The 23,543-nt window shown below is 41.4% G+C and overlaps 1 protein-coding gene across 1 annotated transcript in view; it reads right to left on the bottom strand.

Annotated features, from left to right (window-relative positions):
• The window catches only part of Ints4 (integrator complex subunit 4), a 62,773-nt gene that overhangs the window by 17,285 nt on the left and 21,945 nt on the right, over positions 1 to 23,543 (bottom strand). Inside the window, exons 8-14 of the mRNA XM_021195227.2 lie at positions 19,175 to 19,246; positions 17,389 to 17,563; positions 15,503 to 15,708; positions 11,351 to 11,493; positions 6,675 to 6,790; positions 5,293 to 5,426; positions 3,959 to 4,116 (exon numbers count right to left, since the gene is read on the bottom strand). Coding sequence (XP_021050886.1) covers positions 3,959 to 4,116; positions 5,293 to 5,426; positions 6,675 to 6,790; positions 11,351 to 11,493; positions 15,503 to 15,708; positions 17,389 to 17,563; positions 19,175 to 19,246 — 1,004 coding nt within the window. The remainder of the gene's footprint in view (positions 1 to 3,958; positions 4,117 to 5,292; positions 5,427 to 6,674; positions 6,791 to 11,350; positions 11,494 to 15,502; positions 15,709 to 17,388; positions 17,564 to 19,174; positions 19,247 to 23,543) is intronic.

Below are 23,543 nucleotides of genomic sequence, written 5' to 3'. Positions count from 1 at the left end.
AAGCAAGCAAGCTAGTGTGGTGTGTACAGTTGGGAGACAGAGGCAGGAGGACCAGGATTTGGGTGCAGCCTCCTTCCATATAAAGTTTGAGACCATTTTTAGCCACATGAAACTTGTCTCAAACTGAAAAACGAAAAAAAAAAAAAAAAAACAAAAACAAAAGAAAGTACAAATATATTGTGATTTTTAAAAAGAAAAAAAACATGATTTATAAAATAGTCCAAATTTGTGAATTTTTAATTGGTTTACACTTACTCATTATCTGGCTTTTGTGCGCCCCTGTTGGCATGGGCCACAACCCAAATGTGGGAACAGACACACATGTGGAGGTCAGAGGACAAGTCTGTGCTCCCCCGACCATGTGGGTTCTAGGGATGGACCTTAGACTGTCAGGTCTGGCAACAAGCACCTTTACTTGATGAGCCATCTTGCCTGCCCTAGATTTGTTAATCTTTAAAATCACTATTAAAAATAGTTAAAAAACAAAACAAAACAAAACAACAACAACAACAAAAGGAGCCAGGCCTGCAAGGACATTTTAAATCCCAGCACTTAGAAGGCAGAGGCAGGCTGACTTCTAGTCTACACAGCAAGTTCCAGAATAGCCAAGCTACATAACAAACCTTGTCTCAAGAACAAAATACCCTGGATGTCCAGATACTCGTGGCTCCACTTTCCTTCCAACCTCTTCTACACTCTAAACATCAAAGTTAGACGGTGGTCTCTGGGATCGGAGCCACTCCGTTGGGCTTCGCATCTCATCGTGCTAGATGCTTTAACTGGAGACAAACATTAGCCCAGCAGGAGGCTGGAGGGACTAAGCCTTAGTCTTCTCTGCTATCCCTAGTCTATGATGAGCTCTTCTCCTCCTTCACTTGGCTAACTTCTCATTCTTCCTTCACCACTTAGAGCAGTGGCTCTCAGCCCTCCTAAAGCTTTGGCCCTTCAATACATAAAATTATTTTCATTGCTATTGCTACTTCCTAACTGTAATTTTCCTACTGTTGTGAATCACAATGTAAATATCTGTGTTTCCCAACAGTCTTAGGTAACCCCCTGTGAAAGGGTCATTTGACCCTAAAGGGGTCATGACCCACAGGTTGAGAACCACTTAGCCAAACCCTCATTCTTGCTTAAGGTGTCACAATTATTGTTTGTAGCAAGCATTTCTGAATAAGGTCTCCCAGACACAGTGGTGAAGGCAAAGTAACTATGTAAAGATAAAATAAAATAGGGGGCTGGAGAGATGGCATAGTGGTCAAGAGCACTGACTGCTCTTCCAGAGATCCTGAGTTCAATTCCCAGCAACCACATGGTGAATCATAACCATCTGTAATGAGATCTGATGCCTCTTCTGGTGTGTCTGAAGACAGAGACAGTGTACTCATATACATAAATAAATCTTAAAATAAAATAAAATAAAATTTCCCTGAGCTCTTACTGAATTATGTCAGAATTTCCAAGATGTGAGTCTGATAAAGTCTTAATGTTGCTGGGGTGACAATGAAAGGCAGTACCTATGAGAGTAAGCTTGTTTCACATTATTAGCAACCAATGTGTGGCCCTGGGTGTACATAAAGCTCCAACTAACCTTTTAACAACTATAAAAATGGTAAAGTTTGAAGCTGAGTGTGGTGGTGTATACTTTTAATTCCAGAACTTGGGATGCAGAGGCAGGTAGATCTCTGTGAGTTCAAAGCCAGCCTGATCTACAAAGGACAGTCAGAAGTATGTAGAGAAACTCTGTCTTAAAAAAAAAGTAATTTTTGAAGGAATTTAGGGATCATCATTTTTTTTCATGTACACACACGTGTTTGTGTATATGCACACGCATACTGGTCAGAGGACCACCATGGTGTCAGCCATCTGCAGCTCCATCCAGCTGTTGAGACAGTCTGCCTTCGGTCCAGAGCTCAGGAAGGTAAGACTGGCTGACCCACAAGACCTATGGATCTGACTGTGTCCACCTCATCCACACTGGGCTTACAGGCAACACCCAGCCTTGTTATATGATTCTGGGCATTGAGTTCAGGTCCTATTGCAAGCACTATGCCAACTGTGCAATCTCCATCAGGCCAAACCACAGGATCATCTGCTCTAATCTCTACATGACACTACTGCATATCCCACAATAGGAACTTCAGAGTCAGTCAAGCTACATTCGCATCCTGGTCCTGACACGTCTCGCAGTGCTGATAAAGAGAGTGGGCCCTTGGTAGCTATTGCTCCACTGCTTCCCATCCTGTGTTTCCCCACTGTCTAGATTACTCTCCTGTAAATGTACGCAAGCCAGAAACACAAGGCCCAGGGCATTAGAACAGGGTCTTGCCAGATCAAAGCCTATAAGAACAACTGCCAGATGACTTGAGTTCAATCCCCAGGACCCAAAGAGTAGAAAGAAAGAACCAATTCCTGCATGTTATGCTTTTTTTTTTTTTTTTTTTGGTTTTTCGAGACAGGGTTTCTCTGTATAGCCCTGGCTGTCCTGGAACTTTTTTTTTTTTTTTTTTTGGTTTTTCGAGACAGGGTTTCTCTGTATAGCCCTGGCTGTCCTGGAACTCATTTTGTAGACCAGGCTGACCTGGAACTCAGAAATTCGCCTGCCTCTGCCTCCCAAGCGCTGGGATTAAAGGCGTGTGCTTTTATTTCCACATGGGGGATATAGCGCACACAGACGCGCACACTCATACACACACACACACACACACACACACACAGAGAGAGAGAGAGAGAGAGAGAGAGAGAGAGAAACATATAAAATAAAATATATATAAAAAAAAACCCACCAGCTCATGAAGACAACGCAACCCATCAGGTGTTTACTGAGGCCTACTAACAGTACCACAGCTAAAGAAGCTAAAACAAGTTGGCTTATTTTTATGTAGTCTGCATTTGCTTTAGTGCCAACACAATAAACTGTCACGGACAAGCCCTAAATGCTTAATTAGATGGGAATGAATCAGGAATCAAAGCTTATTTTCCTGGGCTTGGGGCCAGAAGCCTCATTTAGTGGCCTCCAAAACTGCACACTATTATGAAGAAGGAGAAAAGAAAAACAGAGCTGAAGCCCACTTCACATAGCTACCAAGAGCAGTAGAACCCTGGTGCCCAGAACTACGGCTGGTCCACGGTGCACAAAAGTGTCAGCAAACTTGCTGGAAAAGGTTGGCAGGACACTATTTTCCATTATATAGACCATGTTGTCCAGCAGAGCATCTTCATAATAGAGCCACCATTACACAGATACTAGTCACCTGGAATACAGATCACTGACCCAGGTTCCCTAATGAGAGACAGAATCATATGACTGCTTCCAGTCAACACTATGGAAAACTGGAAGATAACCTCTTGGGACCTGTCTTTCAAAGTAAGAGATGCAGAATGAAGGCCTTTTCTTCTTCCACAGGTAAAAATAGACTAGAAATAGAGATAGTGGGATTGCCACGCAGAGAAAACACTGACACAGACAGAAGACAGACCTAGGAAAAGTGAGCATGGACCTATGATGACCTCAGTCCTATAAGGCTAAGGGAGGGTGAACCTGTTGTCTTATTAAACCATTGTTCCTCTGTGCGTCTGTCACTCGTCTAACTAATACACAAGAAAGAAAGGATCAAAGTGTCTTTCTAACTCTTTCTTTCTGGTCTGCTTGTTTTTCTCCTGAGACAGGGTTCTCCATGTAGCCTTGTCTGTCCTGGAACGTAATCTGTAAACCAGAATGGCCTTGAATTCAGCAATCCACCTGCCTCTGCCTCCCAAATGCTGGGACTAAAGGTGTGTGTTCTTTGTAACTATTTCTATTTGCACAACTCTTTGACTCATGAATGCAAACATCATTAAGAAATAATAACCTACTACAATCTCAAGGCCAACAATCAGAAATGAGAGGAATTCAAAGCTGTCAGGCCGGGCATGAGAGAACGCTAGCTCTTAGAGGAAGCAGACAACAACCGCTTACCTGATGGTGAGCTCCAGCAGCTCCTGGGCCCCCTGAGAGTCCAGGTGCTGAACACTATACACCCTTTCAAGGCTCTGCTGCAGGAACTGCTGAGAAGGATCTTCATGAGGGCTGATGTTAGAGGGGACAGTGGAGGACACCAGTTTTCTCCCTGGTAACTAAGAAAATAGTGGAACAATAGTATCAGCAAAAACTGTGGCTCAATTTATGCTCTCTTTCTCCCTCTCTCTCACACACATACACACACACACACACACACACAGAGAGAGAGAGAGAGAGAGAGAGAGAGAGAGAGAGAGAGAGAGAGAGAGAAATGAGAAATGGGCAGGAGGGGAGGAACACAAGGAAAAAGGCTAGGAAGGCAGACACAAATATAAATGAGAATGCTAGCATGACCCACCCAATAACATGGTAGGAAAAAAAGAGAATATATTATATTTCTGTTACTGAGCATAGAATAGAACTAAATTATCTGTGTGTTACATTTATTTTTAAGTCTTGTGTTTTATTTAACAAGCGAGTGATAAATTTATTCCCAAATAAGTTTAGGAAGCATGCTATAAAATGTTTTATATGAGGGAAATTATAATTCCTGTTTTAATTTTTAGAAGAAGTTACTAAGAAAGAGATGGAGGGCCAGTGATATGGCTCAGCAAGTAAAGAAGTTCACCATCGAGCCTGAGGACTTGAATTTGTCTCTGAGACCTACATGGTGGGAGAGAGGCAACTCCCAAAACATGTCTTCTGACCTGCACATATGCATGTGCCTTGGCATCATGTACCCACATGCACAGACACAATCACATGGAAGAGAGAAAACTGACTCCCACTAGCTGACCTCCATCCACATGCATGTTACAACACATGCATATCCCCCTACACACATATACACAAACTAAGTAAGTGTAAAGAAATAAATATCCCAAGTTTACCTTTAGTCTAAAATGTAATCTATTGTTTAACATTCTATAACTAAGAATCAGACACATTAGTACAAACTGATAGGCAGATGTCCTTGATTGATTCAGCACAAAGAGAAAGAGAGAGGTGAAGAAGAGAAAGGAGAGAGGGAGGAAGGGAGGGAATGAGGAACATGGGGGGGAGAACCTGACCACAGAAGCTGGAGCATAGGAAGTCAAGCACAGCAGCACTACTGCAAGTTCAAGGCCAGCCTATTTTGTCAAAATAACAATGTTTGAAGTACAGAATAACAAAGCCCAAGATAAAAAAGAATGGGTGGATAGACAGATTACCATAGACTAGATAGTCTGCACAGTACTATTTAATAACCACAGGGCACCAAAACTCAACAAACCAAACTTCTTTCAACATACCCTCAAGGCAGGAACAAGATGAGAAAGGCTGTCTCTGAGGTAGGCATAGTGCCTGAGGGTGTGGTCTGAGAAGAGTGCTGGCATTGTAGGACAGGTCTTAGCAGCATTGAAGATAAGAACTAAAACTGCAATGTCTGATACGTAAGAGAGTTAAGTGGACTTAGAACATAAAAGATTAAGGTTTACCTATATAACCTGTCATTTCGCTTCCTGTTTCCAAAGTTCCCATTAAAGAATCACAATTTGCCAATAATCACAAAATCAGGGCTGGAACCCAGTTGTTGAGCAGCTGCCTGACATGTAAGCAACCCTGGGTGCAGTCCTCGGAACCACTGGGGCATGCCAGCAACCTCAGGTAATAGCACTCAGGAATATCAGGAAGTCAGGCTCAACATGGGCTACATAATATCATCATGCCTAAACTAATAAACAAACCCAACACACTGTGAGGGCCAACAGGACTAAGGGAGAATGCAATGGTCTCCTTGGATTCATGTGTTTGGCTGACTATGTTTGAATAGTGATCTCTAAAACTCATGCTGCATCTGATTCTACATATGGAGCAAGAGGAACCTAGGGAGCATTAGGATGTACTGGTGTGAGTGTAGTTCCACTGCTGGAAAACAATCCAGTCCCATGTCATGCTTCATGAGAAAACCAAACCCACTGAAGTTTAACTAGAAGTAGTGAGCACGCACTACCCCTGGGTATCACCTCCCTCAGGCTGCAGGTCTGAGTAAGCATGGTCTAAGACATAGGAACGCATATAAGCTTTAAAATCAGACATTTCAAGCGTTCAAGGCAGATCTATTTGAGCTTTTGCTTCTTTCTTTGTTGTGGTGGTGGAGGAGGAAGAGCCTTGCCTATATTATTCAAGCCCATCCATGCCCTCTACCAAGCTACATTTGCAGCCTCTTCCCCTACCCCAACCTTAAAAACTAAACAAACAAAAAACAGTTTCCCAATGTATCTTAGATATAGGCCAGGCTTGCCTCAAACTTCTGCAGCAGCCCACAGGTGGACGGCATATCATCTGATTTTTTTCGAGTTACTTAAAACTCAATTTTGTCTTAAAAAAAAACAAAACAAAACAAAAAACTCTTCCTCTCTCCTTCCTCTCCCAAGGTTGTGTGGCAAGTCATAATAAATTGTACAAAATATATAATGAATATGTGCAATGTGTGAAAAGGTAGTAATATCTGTTGCTATTAAACAGCAAAGATGAATTACTATAAAAACAATGTAAGCTGGCAACAGGCACCAGAGTCCTTCTGACATACGACAGCACTAAAAGGAAACACTTTAAGTAAAATTCAGACCACTGAAGAATCCTGTTCTTTGTTAAGACAGCAGCACCCATCTGAACTAAGCACAGAGGATACAAGCTGGATCGTCCATGTCTGGTTCAGCAGTATCAAAAAATGGGTGAGTGCTCAAGAGCTCTGGCACCAAAGGAAGCACGAGGGTCGGATGCCGGCTGCCCAAAAACTTCAAGCACCTGAAACAAACAAACAGGAACCACATCGGTAAATCAGCAAGTGTAGGGACTAGATCAGAAAGCCTTGTTTGGTATGGAAACTCATAATTATCCACTTTCCACAACACTACAACTTCAAGTAAGTCAGGAACTCAGTTAGTTCATCTGGAAATGGCTACCATGAAATTAGAAGCGCTCAAATGCAGATACTGGGTTTTTGTTTGTTTGTTTGCTTTATGTAAGTTCATTGTCTTTGGACACCCTAGAAGAAGGCATCGGATCTCATTACAGATGGTTGTGAGCTGCCATGTGGTTGCTGAGAACTGAACTCAGGACTTCTGGAACGGCAGTCAGTGCTCTTAACCGCTGAGCCATCTCTCCAGGCCCCAGATTACTGGTTGCTTAACAACAGCCAGTTCCTCCATCTTCCTTGCCAAGAAAACTGATTCCTCGGTACCAGGAAAACAGTGAGGCACTGCTTTGCTATTGGGTCAGCCCACCCAGCGCTCACATCACTTCAAGCAGCTGGTTTGCTAGCAGTCAAGTAACTCAGTTCTGGTAAATGGAGCAAGACAAGTATGCTGGGGAGCTGCTCAGTAATGACGTTCTGAGCACATAAAAAGAAACGCATGAAGGGAACATCCCTTCCCCTGGGCCTTTAGATGCTCTCTTGTGAAGCAACCATCTCGCAGCTCTGAGGAGAAAGCCAAGAGAAGTCATCAACCAGGACTCCACTCTGACAATCTGGTCAATCCTGAACATTTTATCATGTACTGTTATGTAAAAATTAGATGTATTATTTAAGATGATTTGAGACACATATTTTTTTAACTTGTAGTCAAAATAACACAACTGATATCCTATGAGATGTCCTGAAACTATGTAGCCTTGAGCAGGTTGTTTATAAAATAGGATTTAAATGAGGGAAAAAAAAAAAAAAGCAAAGTACTTAGGAATGTTATTAGTTAGAATCCAGTAATAATTAGCTATTATAGTAAAAGTGAAGGGCTTTTCCAAGCTTTACAAACCTACACAAGTGAGGCAATTTTGTTTCTTAAGCTCCAGTTTAGAAGTGTAAGTATCCTGGCTCCACTGAATTACAAAGAGGGGCTGAAGAGGAGGTAAAGAGCTGGAAGCCTGTGGACAGAAACCCTGAGCACACATACAAACATCAAATCACAACCCTGGACAGTTTGTGCCTGCAATCCCAGCACTTAGCAGACTGAAGTGGGCTGATTCGTGGGAGCCTGTTGACCAGATAGTCCAGATAACAAGCTCTGGATTCTGTAAGAGACTTGGTCTCAAAAAATAAAGGGCCTGAAGAGATGGCTCACTGGTTAAGAACACTGGCTGCTCTCCCAGATGATGCAGGGGTTCATTCCAGCACCCACACGGTGCCTTTCAATCATCTGTGATTCCAGTTCCAAAGGTTTTAAGGCTCTCTTCTGGTCTCCAAGGGCATCAGCCATACAAGTAGTACACAGGTACACATACAGGCAAAACACCCACACACATAAAACAACTTTTAAAAATTAGTTAAAGTGGAAAGCAACACAGAGGAAGCTACCCAACACTGACACACACACACACACACACACACACACACACACACCTCCTTTCACACAAGAAGAAATGTAAGTGTTAAAGTCTGCTCTTATTAGCCAGCTGAAGCAGAGGTAAGCAGCGCTGTAGGTAATAAGAAGCTGAATTTGACACTTTCCACACTCGATCAGCTAGATCAGATAGAGCGTGCAGCTGATAGGCCTTCAGTGACAGACCAGCAGAAGAGAGAAAGCAAAGGAGCAGGCTTTGCTAAGAGCATCTGTTTTACAAAGAACCTGGCGTTGACTACCAGCACCCACACTGTGCCTCACAGCTATCTATTACTCTAGTTCCAGGGTATCTGACACCCTCTTCTGACCTCCTTGGGCACCAAAAACACTCAAGATACATACATGCACATGTAGGCAAAATCCTCCTACACATAAAATAACCAAAAAAAAAAAAAAAAACAAAACCCAAAAAGTTTTCAGTGAACATTTATTTAAAACAAAACAAACAAAAACCAGGAAAGTACTTTTCCCAACTTGTTTTTTTTTTTGTTTTTTTGAGACAAGGGCTCTCTACACAGCCCCAGCTGTCCTGGAACTTGCTCTGCAGACCAGACTGGCTTCTGCCTCCCGAGTGCTAGGATTAAAGGTGTGCACCAGCATGCCCAGCCTTACTTTCTCTTTCTCAGCCCTTTACCCACTCTGCTCCCGGCACACTGTAAAGGCTGCAGTTTGCAGTGGGTTTGGCTGGCTTTATTTTCTCTGCTTATATTCAGAACTCAGGTAGGTAAAGCAATTAAGCAGCAGGTCCTTCTGGAGATCTACACAGCAGAGCCTCTCTAAAACTAGACTTCATTTCTAAATGTTCTGACTTTTTTTACTATCTTGTCCAGCCTTCCTATCTATGTATTCCCTACCTCTCTTTCCTCTGCTAGCTGAGAGTGGACTCCATGAGCTAAGCCATTTTTTTTCTTTTTCTTTTTTTTAAAGATGTATTTTATTTATGAGTACACTGTAGCTGTCTTCAGACGCACCAGAAAAGGGCATCAGATTTCATTACAGATGGTTGTGAGTCACCATGTAGTTGCCAGGAATTGAACTCAGGACCTCTGGAAGAGCAACCAGTGCTCTTCACTGTCAAGCCACCTCTCCAGTCCAAGCTAAGGCACTTCTAACCCTCCTAACATAGCACCTAACACAGGGATGGCATTATAACAAGTGCTTAGTAAACATTCAGGAATGAACTAGATGCAGAAACAGAGCCCTCTAGTCCCACCACTTGGAAGGCAGAGGCAGATGTAACTATATGAGTTTGAGGATAGCCTGGTCTACACAGCAATTTCCATGCCAGACAAGGCTACATAGAGATACCCTGTCTCAAAAAACCAAAACCAAAACACCACTTCTACATCTTTGCACTTATAACAATTTAAGAACACACCTCTGGTTGTCCCTTTATTCCTTTTGTCATATTCTCTTTTAATATTTCTAGAGAATGAAAAGGCTTAGGTGATTATTAAAATAAGTAACTACAAAATATTCTGAATCACTATAAGGATAAGACTTTTTCTCCTATTTTCTTTCATACCTACAATCACCCAATCAAGACAACTGTGTATATGTGCTAAGTATGCATTATGTATGTATGTATGTATGTATGTATGTGTATATACACACTACAGAAGGTCAAACAACCATTAATATTTTTTATTTTACCTTCAAATTTTAATTGGTTTCTTGTGTACGGGTGTTTTGTCTACATGTAAGGCTGTGCACCACATGCAGGCAGAGACCTTGGAGGCCACAAGAGGACCTTAGATAACCCGGATTGCACAAACAATGAGAAATAGCAAAACAGAAAAATAGGTATCAAAAATGTGATCTGTGACCAGTGAAATGGCTCGTGGGTTAAGGAACTCACTGCCAAGAGTAACAACAAGAGTAAACTTGATTTAAACCCAAGTTTAACCTCAGGACCTACACTGTGGAAAAAGAGAACTGACTCCTACAAGCTGTTCTTTGGCCTCCACATACCCACCATGTACATACATACATACATATATACATTCATGCATGCATACACAAACAATAAATAAATAAACATAATTTTTAAAATGTGATCTAGAACGATACTCCACAGGCATTTTTTAGCTTGTATCTGCTAAGGAGCTGGGATTATGGCTGAGTGGTAGACTGCTTGCCTACCACATGGCAAAACAAAAGATCTACAGCATCTACCTCACTACTGACACCAACAGGGGTATATGTACACAGATATGTGCACATATCTTCCAAAACCTGATTTAACCCACAGATATTTTACTAATAGTTTTTCTTCTTTGGCTTTTTTAAAGACATGGTTTCTTAGTGTAGTACTGGATATCCTGAAACTTGCTCTGTAAACCAGAGTAGCCTTGAGCTCAGAGATCCACTGGTTGCCTATGCTGGGATTAAGGGTGTGCGCCACCACCCCCAGCTTAACGGTTTTCCTTTTAACATGATTTTTGGAATGACTTCATCAGATAAAGTCTGATGAACTATGCAAAATACTAAAACACATATTTTATATTACATGTATACAGATAGTTCTTCAAATAGAGGTTCATAAGCAGTATTAATAGTCTGGCTGAAGTCGGTAAAGCTGATGGTGACTGGGTGGAAAACTGAACGAGATTTCCTATCTGAACCTCTAAACCCAACGATGATGGTTATAATGCTGTACAATGTGGAGAAGAGACAAAGGCACTGTTTGAGAAAAGGGAAACCTAAGACTCCTCTCTAAAACCCTAGGACTTGACAGCCAATTCATGACGGGTAAATGGTATTTATGAGGTAGGTGGGTGAGAATACCTAATCTAATATGTGATATTCATTTTAGGAATCTGATTCTTAAGAGTTTGGAAAGAGTAAGCCCGGGTTCTAAAGTAAAGGTAAAACTGAGAGCTATACCTAGTCTAGGATGATCCACCAAATAATGTGTGCTCTACAGTTTTCTTTTGATGAGATTTAGTAGTGAGGTAAGTGTCCTTACTTCCATATGGAGTCTCTGTCAGTAGGGTACTTGGTTAGGTTTTTTAGAAGCTCCACCAGTGCAAGATGAATCCCTTCTTTTGTTGAGACATTAGTACAGCATAGGAGTTCATGAAGAGCCTCTCTAATATCCCTGGATGAATCCTTTGCAGAAGAGAAAAAAAGAAAGGTAAAAATTAGCAACAGTGACTCATGTTCCACACACCATCCTCTTCTCCATGACCACGTTTCCATTTAGGCTGTGCATATGAAAAAAATATTTAGAAATCTGCTAGCTAAAATTCCTAGGAAAGACCTCATTGTATTGATCTAAGAAGGGGCCTTGCCTTTTTCTATTCTTTCTTTCCTTCTTCCTGTTTTTATTTATTTTGTTGATTTATTTTTTTGAGACAAGGTTTCACTATGTAGCCTTCGTTGGCCTAGAGTTTGTTATGTAGACCAGGCTAGCTTTGAATTAAAGGAAAGCACCACCTCACCTGGCTTCTATCTGGTTTTGTTTGTTTGTTTGTTTTTGGTTTTGTCTTGAGGCAGGGTCTCAAGCTGTCCAGGTTCAACAGGTACTATGTAGCTGAGAACATGAGGATGGCCCTGAATTCCCGATCCTCCTGCCCCCACTTCCTGAGCACTGGGGTTACAGCTCTGTCCCACCATGCCCACCCACTTTTGCTCTTTAACCTTCCTCTTTTCCCTGTGTCTGAATCTTTTACCTCAGTGTCCGAGTTATCAGTGGCTGACAACTATGAAAAGAGCAGGCTGTGCTGCTGTGGTCTCACACACTTGGAGTGCCAGCACTTGGGAAGCAGAAGGATTACAAGTTGAGGGCAGCCTAAATACATAACGAGACCCACACACACACAGAAGGGGAACGGCTTTAGAAAAAAAATCAAAGACTACTAGGATGAATTGAGTATTTTATAATCAAAAGGATCAAAAACCATAAAGACCTTAGAGTAGAATGCTTAAAAACAGCACGCAAGTCTGTGTGGCCAGACACACCAACAAATGAGATGTGGAGTGCATGAGCTCCCCACCCCCTCCAGCACAATGTCACAGCATACTTGAGTCATTTGTCTTCCTGATAGACACAGTCCTCTTTGGTCTTAGAATACAAATTACTCACAACAGACCTAATCTCTGCCCTTCTGTCTGCAATGTCTGTCCGTCTCACACTCCCAACAAGTCTTAACACTAGTCCTAGTTCCTTCTCATTTTGAGTTTAACTTTAGATTCTTTAGATCTGACTGATGTACTCCCTGACCGTAAAGAGCCAGGCTCCCCTGACAGACCCTTATGGTATCTCACTCTACCTGTGTGCATACTTCATTTTACTACTGTGCCTTTCTAATAACTACTTCTGACTCCCATTAGACTGCAAGGTTCATGAAAGCAGATCCCAGCTGTCACTCACTATTACAGCCTTTCCTACAGCAGGGCCAGTCACAGGGCAGAGAGAAATACTAAAGACAACAGGTAAAAGGAAAGACCAAAGAAAGGACTAACAGCTTACTCACATCTGTCTGACTCCAAACCCTGCCAACTCAACCATAAGATGATGCTTCATGTAAAGCGAATCTCCATTGCTGACCATGGAAGCTATAGTGATGTCCTGGAGAAATAATGTTCAATCTAGCAAGAAAGAAATTTTAATTTATGTATTTCTTAAGTGCTATATAAGTGCCAGTTATATAGCTAACTTGTGCAGATTTGTTTTAGGAAACATTGGCTAAGCATTCACTATGACTAAGTCACTAGATTGAGCCCGAAAAGAACATGATAAAAGTCATCACATAATAACTTTACTTATGGAGTTAATGATCTCATTAGGGGGATAAAACAAACAGACAAACCTGATAGACATGATAAAAGAAGAAAAATAAAGAGGAGACATATAAGATTGGTATTTAATATGCATCAAATGATGGACAGAACAGAACAATCTGGTAGATATTTCAAAAGCGTTTCAAGAATAAGAAATGCTGAAAGACAGACAAGGCCATGTCAACTCTCCTCACAAAATCCTTCACAATGTTCCATAAAGCTTGGAGGAAGATTCAGTCACTTGTCCCTGACTACTCCTCCCAAGACCTCCACTTTCTCACTAAGCTGCAAACTGAACTGAAATTCTTACTACGTTGACCCTTGGCCTTTCCAGGAACAGGTTTTTTTTTTTTTTTTTTTGGTTGTTGTTGTTGTTTTTCGAGACAGAGTTTCTCTGTGTAGCCCTGGCTGTCCTGGAACTCACTCTGTAGACCAGGCTGTCCTTGAACTCAGAAATCCGCCTGCCTCTGCCTCCCGAGTGCTGGGATTAAAGGAGTGTGCCACCACGCCCGGCTCCAGGAACAGTTTTTTACCTGCTGTCTTTTAAACAGCATGACTAACTGGTCTCCCACATGTTTAGACGGTTTAACTTATGTACAAGATCTGTCACCATCTAAAACTGTTACCTTTCTTGAGACTATAATTATGCTCAATGAGAATGGGTATCTGTTTTTGACACAATATTTCCAATCCACTGACAGTACTTGATGAATAATCAAATTCTCTAGGTAGGACAGTATCTCAGCATAGTCCAAAAATGAAATTCCAGCTGGAAGGATTAGCTGGCTAAGGTTCAAAGCAAAGGCAGTAACACAGTAAATGTAAGAGAGCTGTGATCAGTAGAATGGAAAATAGCTTGTATGTCTGAATTCTTGGAATATCCAGCTTATATACTGTGGAGAGCAACAGAATCCACCGACTGAACAGTGGCAGTTTTCTAAGCAGAGGGGACAAGGACAGGGAAGGCAAAGTAGTAAGGAAAGGCCTGAAGACACAGAAGTGAGTATAGGATGAAATTCAAGGTCAGGAACCATGATACAGAAAACTAAAACTACAGCCAATGGCTCAAGTCTGTAATCCCATCACTGAGGAGGCTATAGGAAGAGGACGGTCTTAGGTTCAAGACAAGCCTAGGATACAATGAGTTCCAACCAGTGTGAGGCACTGTCTAGACAACAAAACAAAACAAAAACAAACTAAAAAGGAGAGAGACTACCTATGACAAACGGCACACAGCATAAATATGCCTTCTTGGAATTACCAATTTATTTACAAATAAAGATGTGAATTCAGGAAAAATTTTAAAAGAAGTGCTATGGAACTCAGTGCTCAGGAAAAGTGATAAGGACCTTATAAAAGAATGCAGCAGGAGGGGCTGGAGAGCTGGCTCAGTGCTTAAGAGCACTGGTGCTCTTTCAGAGGACCTGATGCAATTGCTAGCACCCACATGGCAGCTCACAACTGTCTATGATTCCAGTTCCTGGGGATCCAACACCCTCACACAGACATACATGCAGGTAAAACTCCAATGCACATAAAAGATAAACGAGTAATTTTTTTTTTAAAAAGAAAACTGTTCATCTTAAGAAAAACAATGCAGCAGGAATCTGAAATAATTATGCTAATAGTGAGGTATCAAATTTGTTCTTCCTTTGATGGGTGTAGGTGAGGGACTGATGCCAGATCCCATTTATTAACAGTGAGACTCCAACATCAGTACCTGCAAGTGGATCCAGACACATCAGAAAAATAACCCAAGAACACAAGTTCTACAGCCTAAGAACTGAGACTCTGTATTTGACCATGTGACCTCAGACAATTATTTCTCTGTAAAACCATGTGGTGGGAAGAACTGAAGTCTAAGACCCTTTCCTGCTAAATGGAATAAAAAGGAAGGTGGGAAAGGCTTCTTTACTATGTGTCTGCTGCTTTACCACAGGTACTTCCCACCCTCCCTCTGATCTTCACCTGTATGCTACCACCACCATGAACACCTCTGAGCCCCGGGTGTCTTGTGCTTTCTGACCTCTGGTTCTTTGAAACCCACTCGCACTGTCTGCTTCCCTTCTACCTAGTCAATGCCTCCTCATGTCTCCTTTCCCACAGTGTCTGCACAGCATGCTTCTGTCTCCCTGACTCAGCCCGCCCAAGCTAGACATTCTTTTTATTCCCTTCCTTGGTCACAGCCAAGCTTATTCATATTTCTCACTAATATCCAGCTCCACTTTGGGGAGGAAGAGGGTAAGATGGCAGAACTGTGCTGTCTGATGTTTTTAGGGGAGACAGCCTCATAGGTACTTGATGAAAAAATGAATAACCAGCTAGAAACACTCACCTCTAACACAGCCAGGACAGTATCAAGCTGATCTTCTCGGAGGGTGATATTGTTAGAGATTTTTCTCATGGTATGTATGGACTGCAGACGCACTTCCTCAATTTCATCATTGAACATATCAACTAGAAAGTCAAGGCACTTTTCAGCAAAAGAGGGTGAAGACTGGGCTAGCATACACAGAGCCTCCACGGCAGCAATGCGAACCTCTGCAACATGAAAAACAAAAGCACAAATTAAACTGAACACTGCATAAGAGCCATAAAAAACACGGATTTCTTCTCACTTGGGCCGTTTTCAATCTCTGCTCTTCTCGAAGTCTACAGATTCTCCCTGGAGCATCTCCTTCTTGTTCGCATTACACTGATGCTTAATATGGGCCTTCTGTCCCAAGACCAAAGTCCCTCATCTTATCCACATGGGTGTGATAACACAGCTGCCTAAGTTTAGTGAATTTCTTAAAAGCGGTATTGCCTTATTTCAGTATCCAACTACACGAAAATACATTTAAGTGTCAGATGGTAAATAACTTACCACTATCAAGATTGAACAAAGATTTGGAGGAATGAATTTACTTGCCTCAAAGTCAATAAAGGAAGAGAAAACATTAGCCCCCACATCTGCAACCCCAGGCTAGCATCATACTATGTGTGCTTAAGGGACATGCTGCTCCTACGAAGACAGGTCTCAGAGCAGGCTGCAGTGATCTCGTCACCAATTCATGCCATGCCTGCTAGGAAGTAACAGGCCAACCGAGCTACAATCTCAACTCTCAACTGAACTTTTCTAGGTTGAAAACAACACAAAGAGAAGGAAAAGGAAAGGGAAAAGGAAGAAGAAAGAGCGAAACGGGAAGATACACATAATGGGGAAGGGGTTCAGAGGGACACAATAGAAAAACTCCAGCATCATAAAGCACATGCGGAACCAGAAAAGCTTGCAAGGACTGACTGGACAGGTGTGGAGATGCACATCTTCAATCCCAGCACTGAGGAGGCAGAGGCATGGAGATCTCTGAATTCAAGACTGACCTAGTCTATATAGCAAGTTCTAGGCTAGGCAGAGATATACAGTAAGACTCCATTAGACAAACAGACAGACAGACAGAGACAGGTAGGTAAGTAGGCAGGCAGACAGATGGATAATATAACACAACACTTTTCCCAAAGGCCAAAGGAAGATAGAAGAAAGACTTTCTGGTCACAACACTTGAATTTAAATCTTACTATCTGAGTAACTAAATTAGTATTATTAATATGACTTTTTATTACTAAGTGCTTACTATAAATAGATCATGTATCATGCCAAGTATGTCATGTGTACAGAATCTCATTTAATTTTACAGCTAAGAAAAATGTTTATTATTATCATCTCTACTTTATAGACATGCTAAAATGTAAATTTAACCACTGTATTATACTTTTTGGACCTTAGCCTCTCCTTCATAGTAGATACTTTACATAGTTATTGCAAGGCTAAATGAAAAGATGCACTTTATAAATTGTATTTGCATGTGTGATATGAGTTTAAGAGAGATAGATCTAAGGGCCAGGGCACACGAGTAGAGGTAAAGGACAATGCTGGAGTCAGCTCCCTCCTCCCACCTTTTATGTGGGTTCTGGAGATCTCAGGACTCAGTGCTCAGCTCTCCAGACTTGAGCAGGAAGTACCTTTACCTGCTGAGCCACCTGGAGGGGCAGGTGATGCACACAGAGCACAGTATATGGGGTACTGCTGATACTACAAAGTATATGGGTACTGCTGAAACTACAAAGTATATAGGTGCTGCTGCTATTACAAAGTATATGGGTACTGCTGAAACTACAAAGTATATGGGTGCTGCTATTACAAAGTATATGGGTATTGCTGATATTGCAAAGTGTACTTACCGTACATTTCATCTTCTAACCCATGAACAAAGGCTCCACACGCTCCTGACTCTATCAGGTTCACGGCCCCTGTGTCTATTTCTTCCTTGGGAGCATCATCTCCCCATTTCCTGCCACTGGAAAACTCCCCTGAACTGTAAAGTTCCTTGGCACGCTCATGTGCGGTGCGTTTCCTCTGTGGAAGATGACAGCAATCACTATTTGCAAGAGAACCCTAGGGTGTCCCTAAAACAGAGAGCAAGGAAGCAACAAACTGCTCTTGAAGACAACTTGACAGTTGAGGGCAGAGACATGCAAACCGAACTTAAAGGCTCACAAGTCTCTAATAGCTCCCAGCAACCTGAACAGTGCTGACTGGACAGTGGCTGTGCTTACCATTAAGCGTAGGAAAGGGAGAGCCTGAGAGGCAAATAAGAGCAGTGCCTCTTCAAATACTGTCTCAATAGAAAATATTCCCAGTCTAAAAACAACAGTTTCTCAGTCTCATTAGAAAGCACTGTCGTGCCAGTGGTGGTGATGCACACCTTTAACCCCAGCACTTGGGAGACAGAGGCAGGTGGGAGGGAGGAAAATATAGCAACAATATTGATAACCTTCTAGTAGATCACCTAGAGAGAGCATACTGATGAGCAGAAGTAGATACACAGCACACTGATAGGTATGGTGCTCATCCTAATAAATAACTGCCACTCTGCTTCATATGGTAATTCTTAAACATCTTAGAAACGAGCCTATGACTCATGGATGGTCATTTCAGAAGCAACAATGGATCCAAGTAGCAGAGACTATAAGGATGTGGGTCATGTCCCACATCACAGCCTGCACCTTGCCATGTATCTTGGAAACCAGAGTTGCTCATCTCCTCTCATTCACCCTATGGTCCTTCCATACTCTTCCCGCTAGTCTACCAAAAACATAAATACCAACTCGAACCACGCAAAGCTACATAGCACTGTTTATAACACACATACATCAACCCCAGAACCATTCTGTAGGATTTATCTTATGGAATAACTCAAAAAAGAAAAGGTCTCAAAGGACACCAAGATAATGTCCTTTCTGTGATTTACAGTGGTGAAGTCAGGAGAATCTAGGAGCCTAGCCCAGTGACAAGGCTCCAGGGTGAGAGCACACGCACCTAACGGTGTATACAGTCGCTAAAGACACTAAGGACATACTTACAGCTCGGTGCTTGAAACACACATTTAAAAAGCTACAGAAGATACCAAAATTGCTAAAGCTACTAGGACTATATTAGTAAGCTAATTTCTCCTATATTTATAAAAAATTCAGTAACTGTTATAAACTTATATTTAAAAACTAAGGTACTGACAATGAGTGCGCCCATTACTTGAAGTCATTCTTCATCTTGCCAACCACATTAAAGAGCGTCACAGTCAATGTCTAAGGCACTCCCCAGAAGCACCTGGTTACTGTCACTGTCCAGATGAGGGGGTCACTCCTCCACTCACCCAATGGTAGCTGTACTAAAAAGGGGTTCCACCATGTCACACAAAATACCAGACTGCCATAGTTTATATGGAACAGAAAGTAAATCCTACCTCTTGTTTAACATAACCTTTGCAAAGTATTTTATTACAGAATGAAATTCATGATGTAGCTTGTAATTTGATTCAAGTTACTATAATTTTGAATTATAATGTAATCTAATAACCTACATTAATGTAATAAGAGTATGGACTATCAAATTAAATCAACACAGCCCAACATATAGCTATACTGATGTGATTATAGAAACCCAGTTTAAACAAAGAAGTCAAGTTACCCTCAGATCTGACATCAGTTTCTTGTCAAGAGTCTGCTCCAAGAAATGAGAACTAACTTGCTCCATAGAGCCCTGTAAAAAGAGAAAATCCAGAGCATATTAAACAACTCCTGTGATTCAAACATCACCTTAACACTGAAAGTTTAAAAGTAAATACATAAAGGTAACATTATTCTTTTTGTTGTTGCTGTTAAAGCAATGAACTTTATTGGGATGACTTACAGAAATATGGGGAAGGGGTTGCTTATTGGAGCCAAAGGTATTCAAAGACAGGTGCCACTATGTGATTCCAAACCAGTATGAAAAATAGCTTATGAAAACCAAACACCCAGAGCACACTGCATCCATGCAGGTATATCTACAGATTAAAGACCATCCTATCTGGCTGGCTCAGTCTGTGACAGTCTCTTTTAAGCAGCCTGAGTAACTAGTGTTTCTTCACGGAATTAAGCAGAGTGAATCTTACCACACTCGGGTAGTTCTTGAAGCTATTTGGTGGTGTATTATGTCCTCTCTCTTTTTTCCAACATAAAATATTTTTGTTAATTATTTAGGAACTTCATACAATGCACCCTGATCACACTGGCTTCCCATTCCTCACAGGTCCACTTCCCACCCTTCTGTCCTTCCTCCCTCAAGCCCCCCCGCCAAAAAAAACCCAACACACCAAGTCCAATCTGCATTGCCCATAGTCAGACTCCCAGTGGTGAGCCCCTTAAAGATGACTGAGTCTGTCCCCACTCCACTTGAGAAGTCCTGCCCCACACCATCAACTTCAGAATCTTCATCACATATTTAAGGACTCTCTTCAATATTCTTGATAGCTAAGATGTCTGTGAATTCTAAATCATCAGGGATATATTATTAAACTAAAAATACCAACAATATAGTAGAAGAAATACCTCTCACAGGTAGAACTTACTCTCTTCCATTTATACCATTCTGAGAATATTATACATATATCAACCCACGTAACTCTCAGTAGAACACTATGAAGTTAACACCATCATTAGTCCTATTTTATGCATGGGGGAATGTAAAAATATTAAGTAAAAGTCATAAAAATCCAGAGCTGAAATAAAAACTGTGGCTCCAGAAACCTTTCCTTTAGCCACCCCTCCTCCTCATCTTTTTCCATTCCTTCCTTCCTTTTTGTTTTGGGAGTGATGGGTGTGTGTGTGTGTGTGTGTGTGTGTGTGTGTGTGTGTGTGTGTGTGTGAAGGTCTCATATAGCCCAAGCTAGAACTCACTATCCAGCTGAGTTTGGTCTTGAACTCCTAATTTTCATGTTTCCACATCCAAACAGGCCATTCCTTCTTAATCTATTCTTTCCATTCATTTTATCTCTTTATTTACACCCTCATGTATTATATATAACAATGATTCAATTATATGCTTACAGTTATCAGGAGCAGGAATACAAAATAAAAAGACCAAGAGAACTTCATTATGGTATGAAAGGCTACAATATACATCTATATACAGAAACTAAGAGAATACATAGCATGAGGTTAAGATACTTCTGGCTAGGGAAGGGGAAATCAGAATGCAAACACGTGAAGTAAGAGAGCATGCCATGTGGAAAAGGACTAAGGCTTTATGAACAGAACATAGGTCAAGGGAACCCACAGTGAGGTACGAAAGACAGGGATCATGTTCTAAATAAAGTCTTGGTAATCAGGAGTAAGGAGCCTGCCTAATAAAAAAGTATTCGATAACTGCTATAACACATTGAGTTTAAGGCAGGGCCACAGAGGACGGCTGGAGAGAGGGCTCAGCAGTTAAGAGCACTTGCTGCTCTTGCAGGGGACCAGGGTCAGTTCCCAGAGCCAACATGGCAGCTCACAGCCACTTGTAACTAGATTCAGGAGATTTAGTTTGTTGTTTGTGAAATGTTGTTTATTTGGTTTTTTTTATTGATGGGTTCATTATCTATTTATTTATTTATTTATTTTGAGACATAATCTCATTATGTAACTATGTATGTACATCAAAAAACTAGAGTCTTCTTCTGATCTTACATACATGGGCACATACATACATGTAGGTAAAATATATGCACACATAAAATTTTTTTTGTTTCTTGTTTTCTTTCTTTCTTTCTTTTTTTTTTTAAGTCTAAGATTCAGCCAGGGGTTGGTGGTGCACACCTTTAATCCCAGCACTAAGGAGGCAGATGCAGGCAGATCTCTATGAGTTCTGAGGCAAGGCCAGAGCTAGTTCCAGGATAGCCAAGGTTACATAGAGAAATCCTGTCTCAAAACAACAACAACAACAAAAAATGTAAAAAAAACAAAAATAAAAAATAAACACTTAAAACAGTTGGGTATGGTGGTGTGTGCCATTAGTTCCAGCACTAAGGAGGCAAAAGCAAGCAGACCTCTGTGAGCTCAAGGTCAGTACATGGAAAGTTCTAGACTAACTAGGGTTACATAATGAGATTGTCTCAAATAAACCAACAAATAAATAGATAAATAAATAGTCAATAAACAAATTAAATAAGTTAACACAACAAAACTTCACAAACAATAAGACCCACCATTAATCAAGATCAACAGTGTACAAAATGTTTACTTCCTGTTAAAAGTTAACTTTCCTACTAATTCCATATAACTATCTTTCTTTCTACCTTCCTTCCTTCCTTTCTTTCTTTCTTTCTTTTTTTTTTTTTTTGTATTGCTTTTTTCTTTTTCAAGATAGGATTTCTCTGTGTAGCCCTGACTGTCCCAGAACTTGTTCCAAAGACCAGCCTGGTCTTGAACTCAGAGATCTGCCTGTCTCTGCCTCCCCAGTGATGGAACTAAAGGTGTGCGCCACCACTGCCAGCCTAACTTTATTTCTTGTTTCTATTTATGTATTTATTTAGATTCAGGGTTTCACTCTGCAATTAGCTAAAGATAACCTGGAATTCACTAATGTAGGCCAAGCTGGCCCTGAACCAACTCTGCCTGGCAATCCCTTTTCATCCTCTCAAGATCTGGGATTACAGACGTGACATAACACCTGACTAAAATGTAACTTAACAATATCTTTTTATTTTTAAATTTTAATTTCTTTTATGTGCATAAATGTTTTGCCCCTGGAGGTCAGAAGAGGGTGTCCTCTGGAAATAGAGCTGCAGGCAGATGTGTGCTATGGTGGATGCTGGGAATCAAACTCGGATTCTCTGAAGCAGCAGTGAGTGCTGTGAACCACTGAGCCACTTCTCAAGCCCCAGCAATATCCATTTTTAATGTGAGAAACTGAAGCTGAAATTAGATAGTTTACCTGTTTCAAATAAAGGAGAAAATAGATTTGAATCTCATAGAGCTCATCCTGAAGGAATGTGGTGAGCAGACCAGACACAGTCAAGGAAAGCAAACACGCCAGCACAGAAGTCTACAGAAGTAAGCCTAGACGTCCATACAGCTTATGTCTAAGTGCTGCTGGGATTCCTGTGCTAACAGACATAGACATGCTCACTCGGGCTTGGATCTGTCTTCCCTGTCTGGCCTGGAACTTACTACATAAAAGTAGACTGATCTCTAACTGCAGTGATCCTCCTGCCTCTGACTCCCCAGTGCTGGGATTACAAGCATGCACCATCACACTGGTGAGATCTCTAACTTTCTCTGTAGCTTATCACCAGCATTACTTGGATTTGAAGAACATTTTCCCTGACAAGAAACCTCCTAACTTCTTAATAAGTCTGTTTGTCCACACTTTCCAACACTCTTCTTCAGGGCTCTCAGCTGAGCTCTCTAACACAGTAGCACAGAAGAGGTATTCGTGTCGAAATTTTATATCACTTGTAATACATTTTTCAGTGTCACCTAATAATAGCGGACCTTTCCATTTTAAAGTCACAAATGTCAAGAGCATAGTAATCCAATCGAAAAACGGTGACATTAGTATGCACCCAGCAGAAAGGGAGAAGAGAAGGGGTGTATTTAGGTAATATCATAGGGACCGAACTGATACTCTATGATGAATTGATGGATAAAAGACGTATTGAATTTGAGTGGTGGTGGAATACACCTTTAATCCCAGCACTTTGAAGTAAGAGGCAGGTAGGTGTCTGTAAGCTGGAGGCTAGCGTGGTCTACAGAGCTAGTTCTAGCATAGTCAGGACTATGCAGAAAAACCCTGTCTCCAAAAAAAAAAAAAAAGTACACCTCCCCAACTGCCTACTAGCACCATTCAACTTAAATTGTAATCCAGAGAGCTTTATCTGTCTCTGAAATACTGATAGTTAATACTGCCAGGCAGTGGTGGCGCACGCCTTTAATCCCAGCACTTGGGAGGCAGAGGCAGGAAGATTTCTGAGTTTGAGGCCAGCCTGGACTACAGAGTGAGTTCCAGGACAGCCAGGGCTACACAGAGAAACCCT

Source organism: Mus pahari, chromosome 1 (assembly GCF_900095145.1).
Source record: "Mus pahari chromosome 1, PAHARI_EIJ_v1.1, whole genome shotgun sequence".
Lineage (NCBI taxonomy): Eukaryota > Metazoa > Chordata > Mammalia > Rodentia > Muridae > Mus > Mus pahari.
Note: the sequence above shows the minus strand (reverse complement) of the source record. Positions and strands in the feature narration are given on the sequence as shown.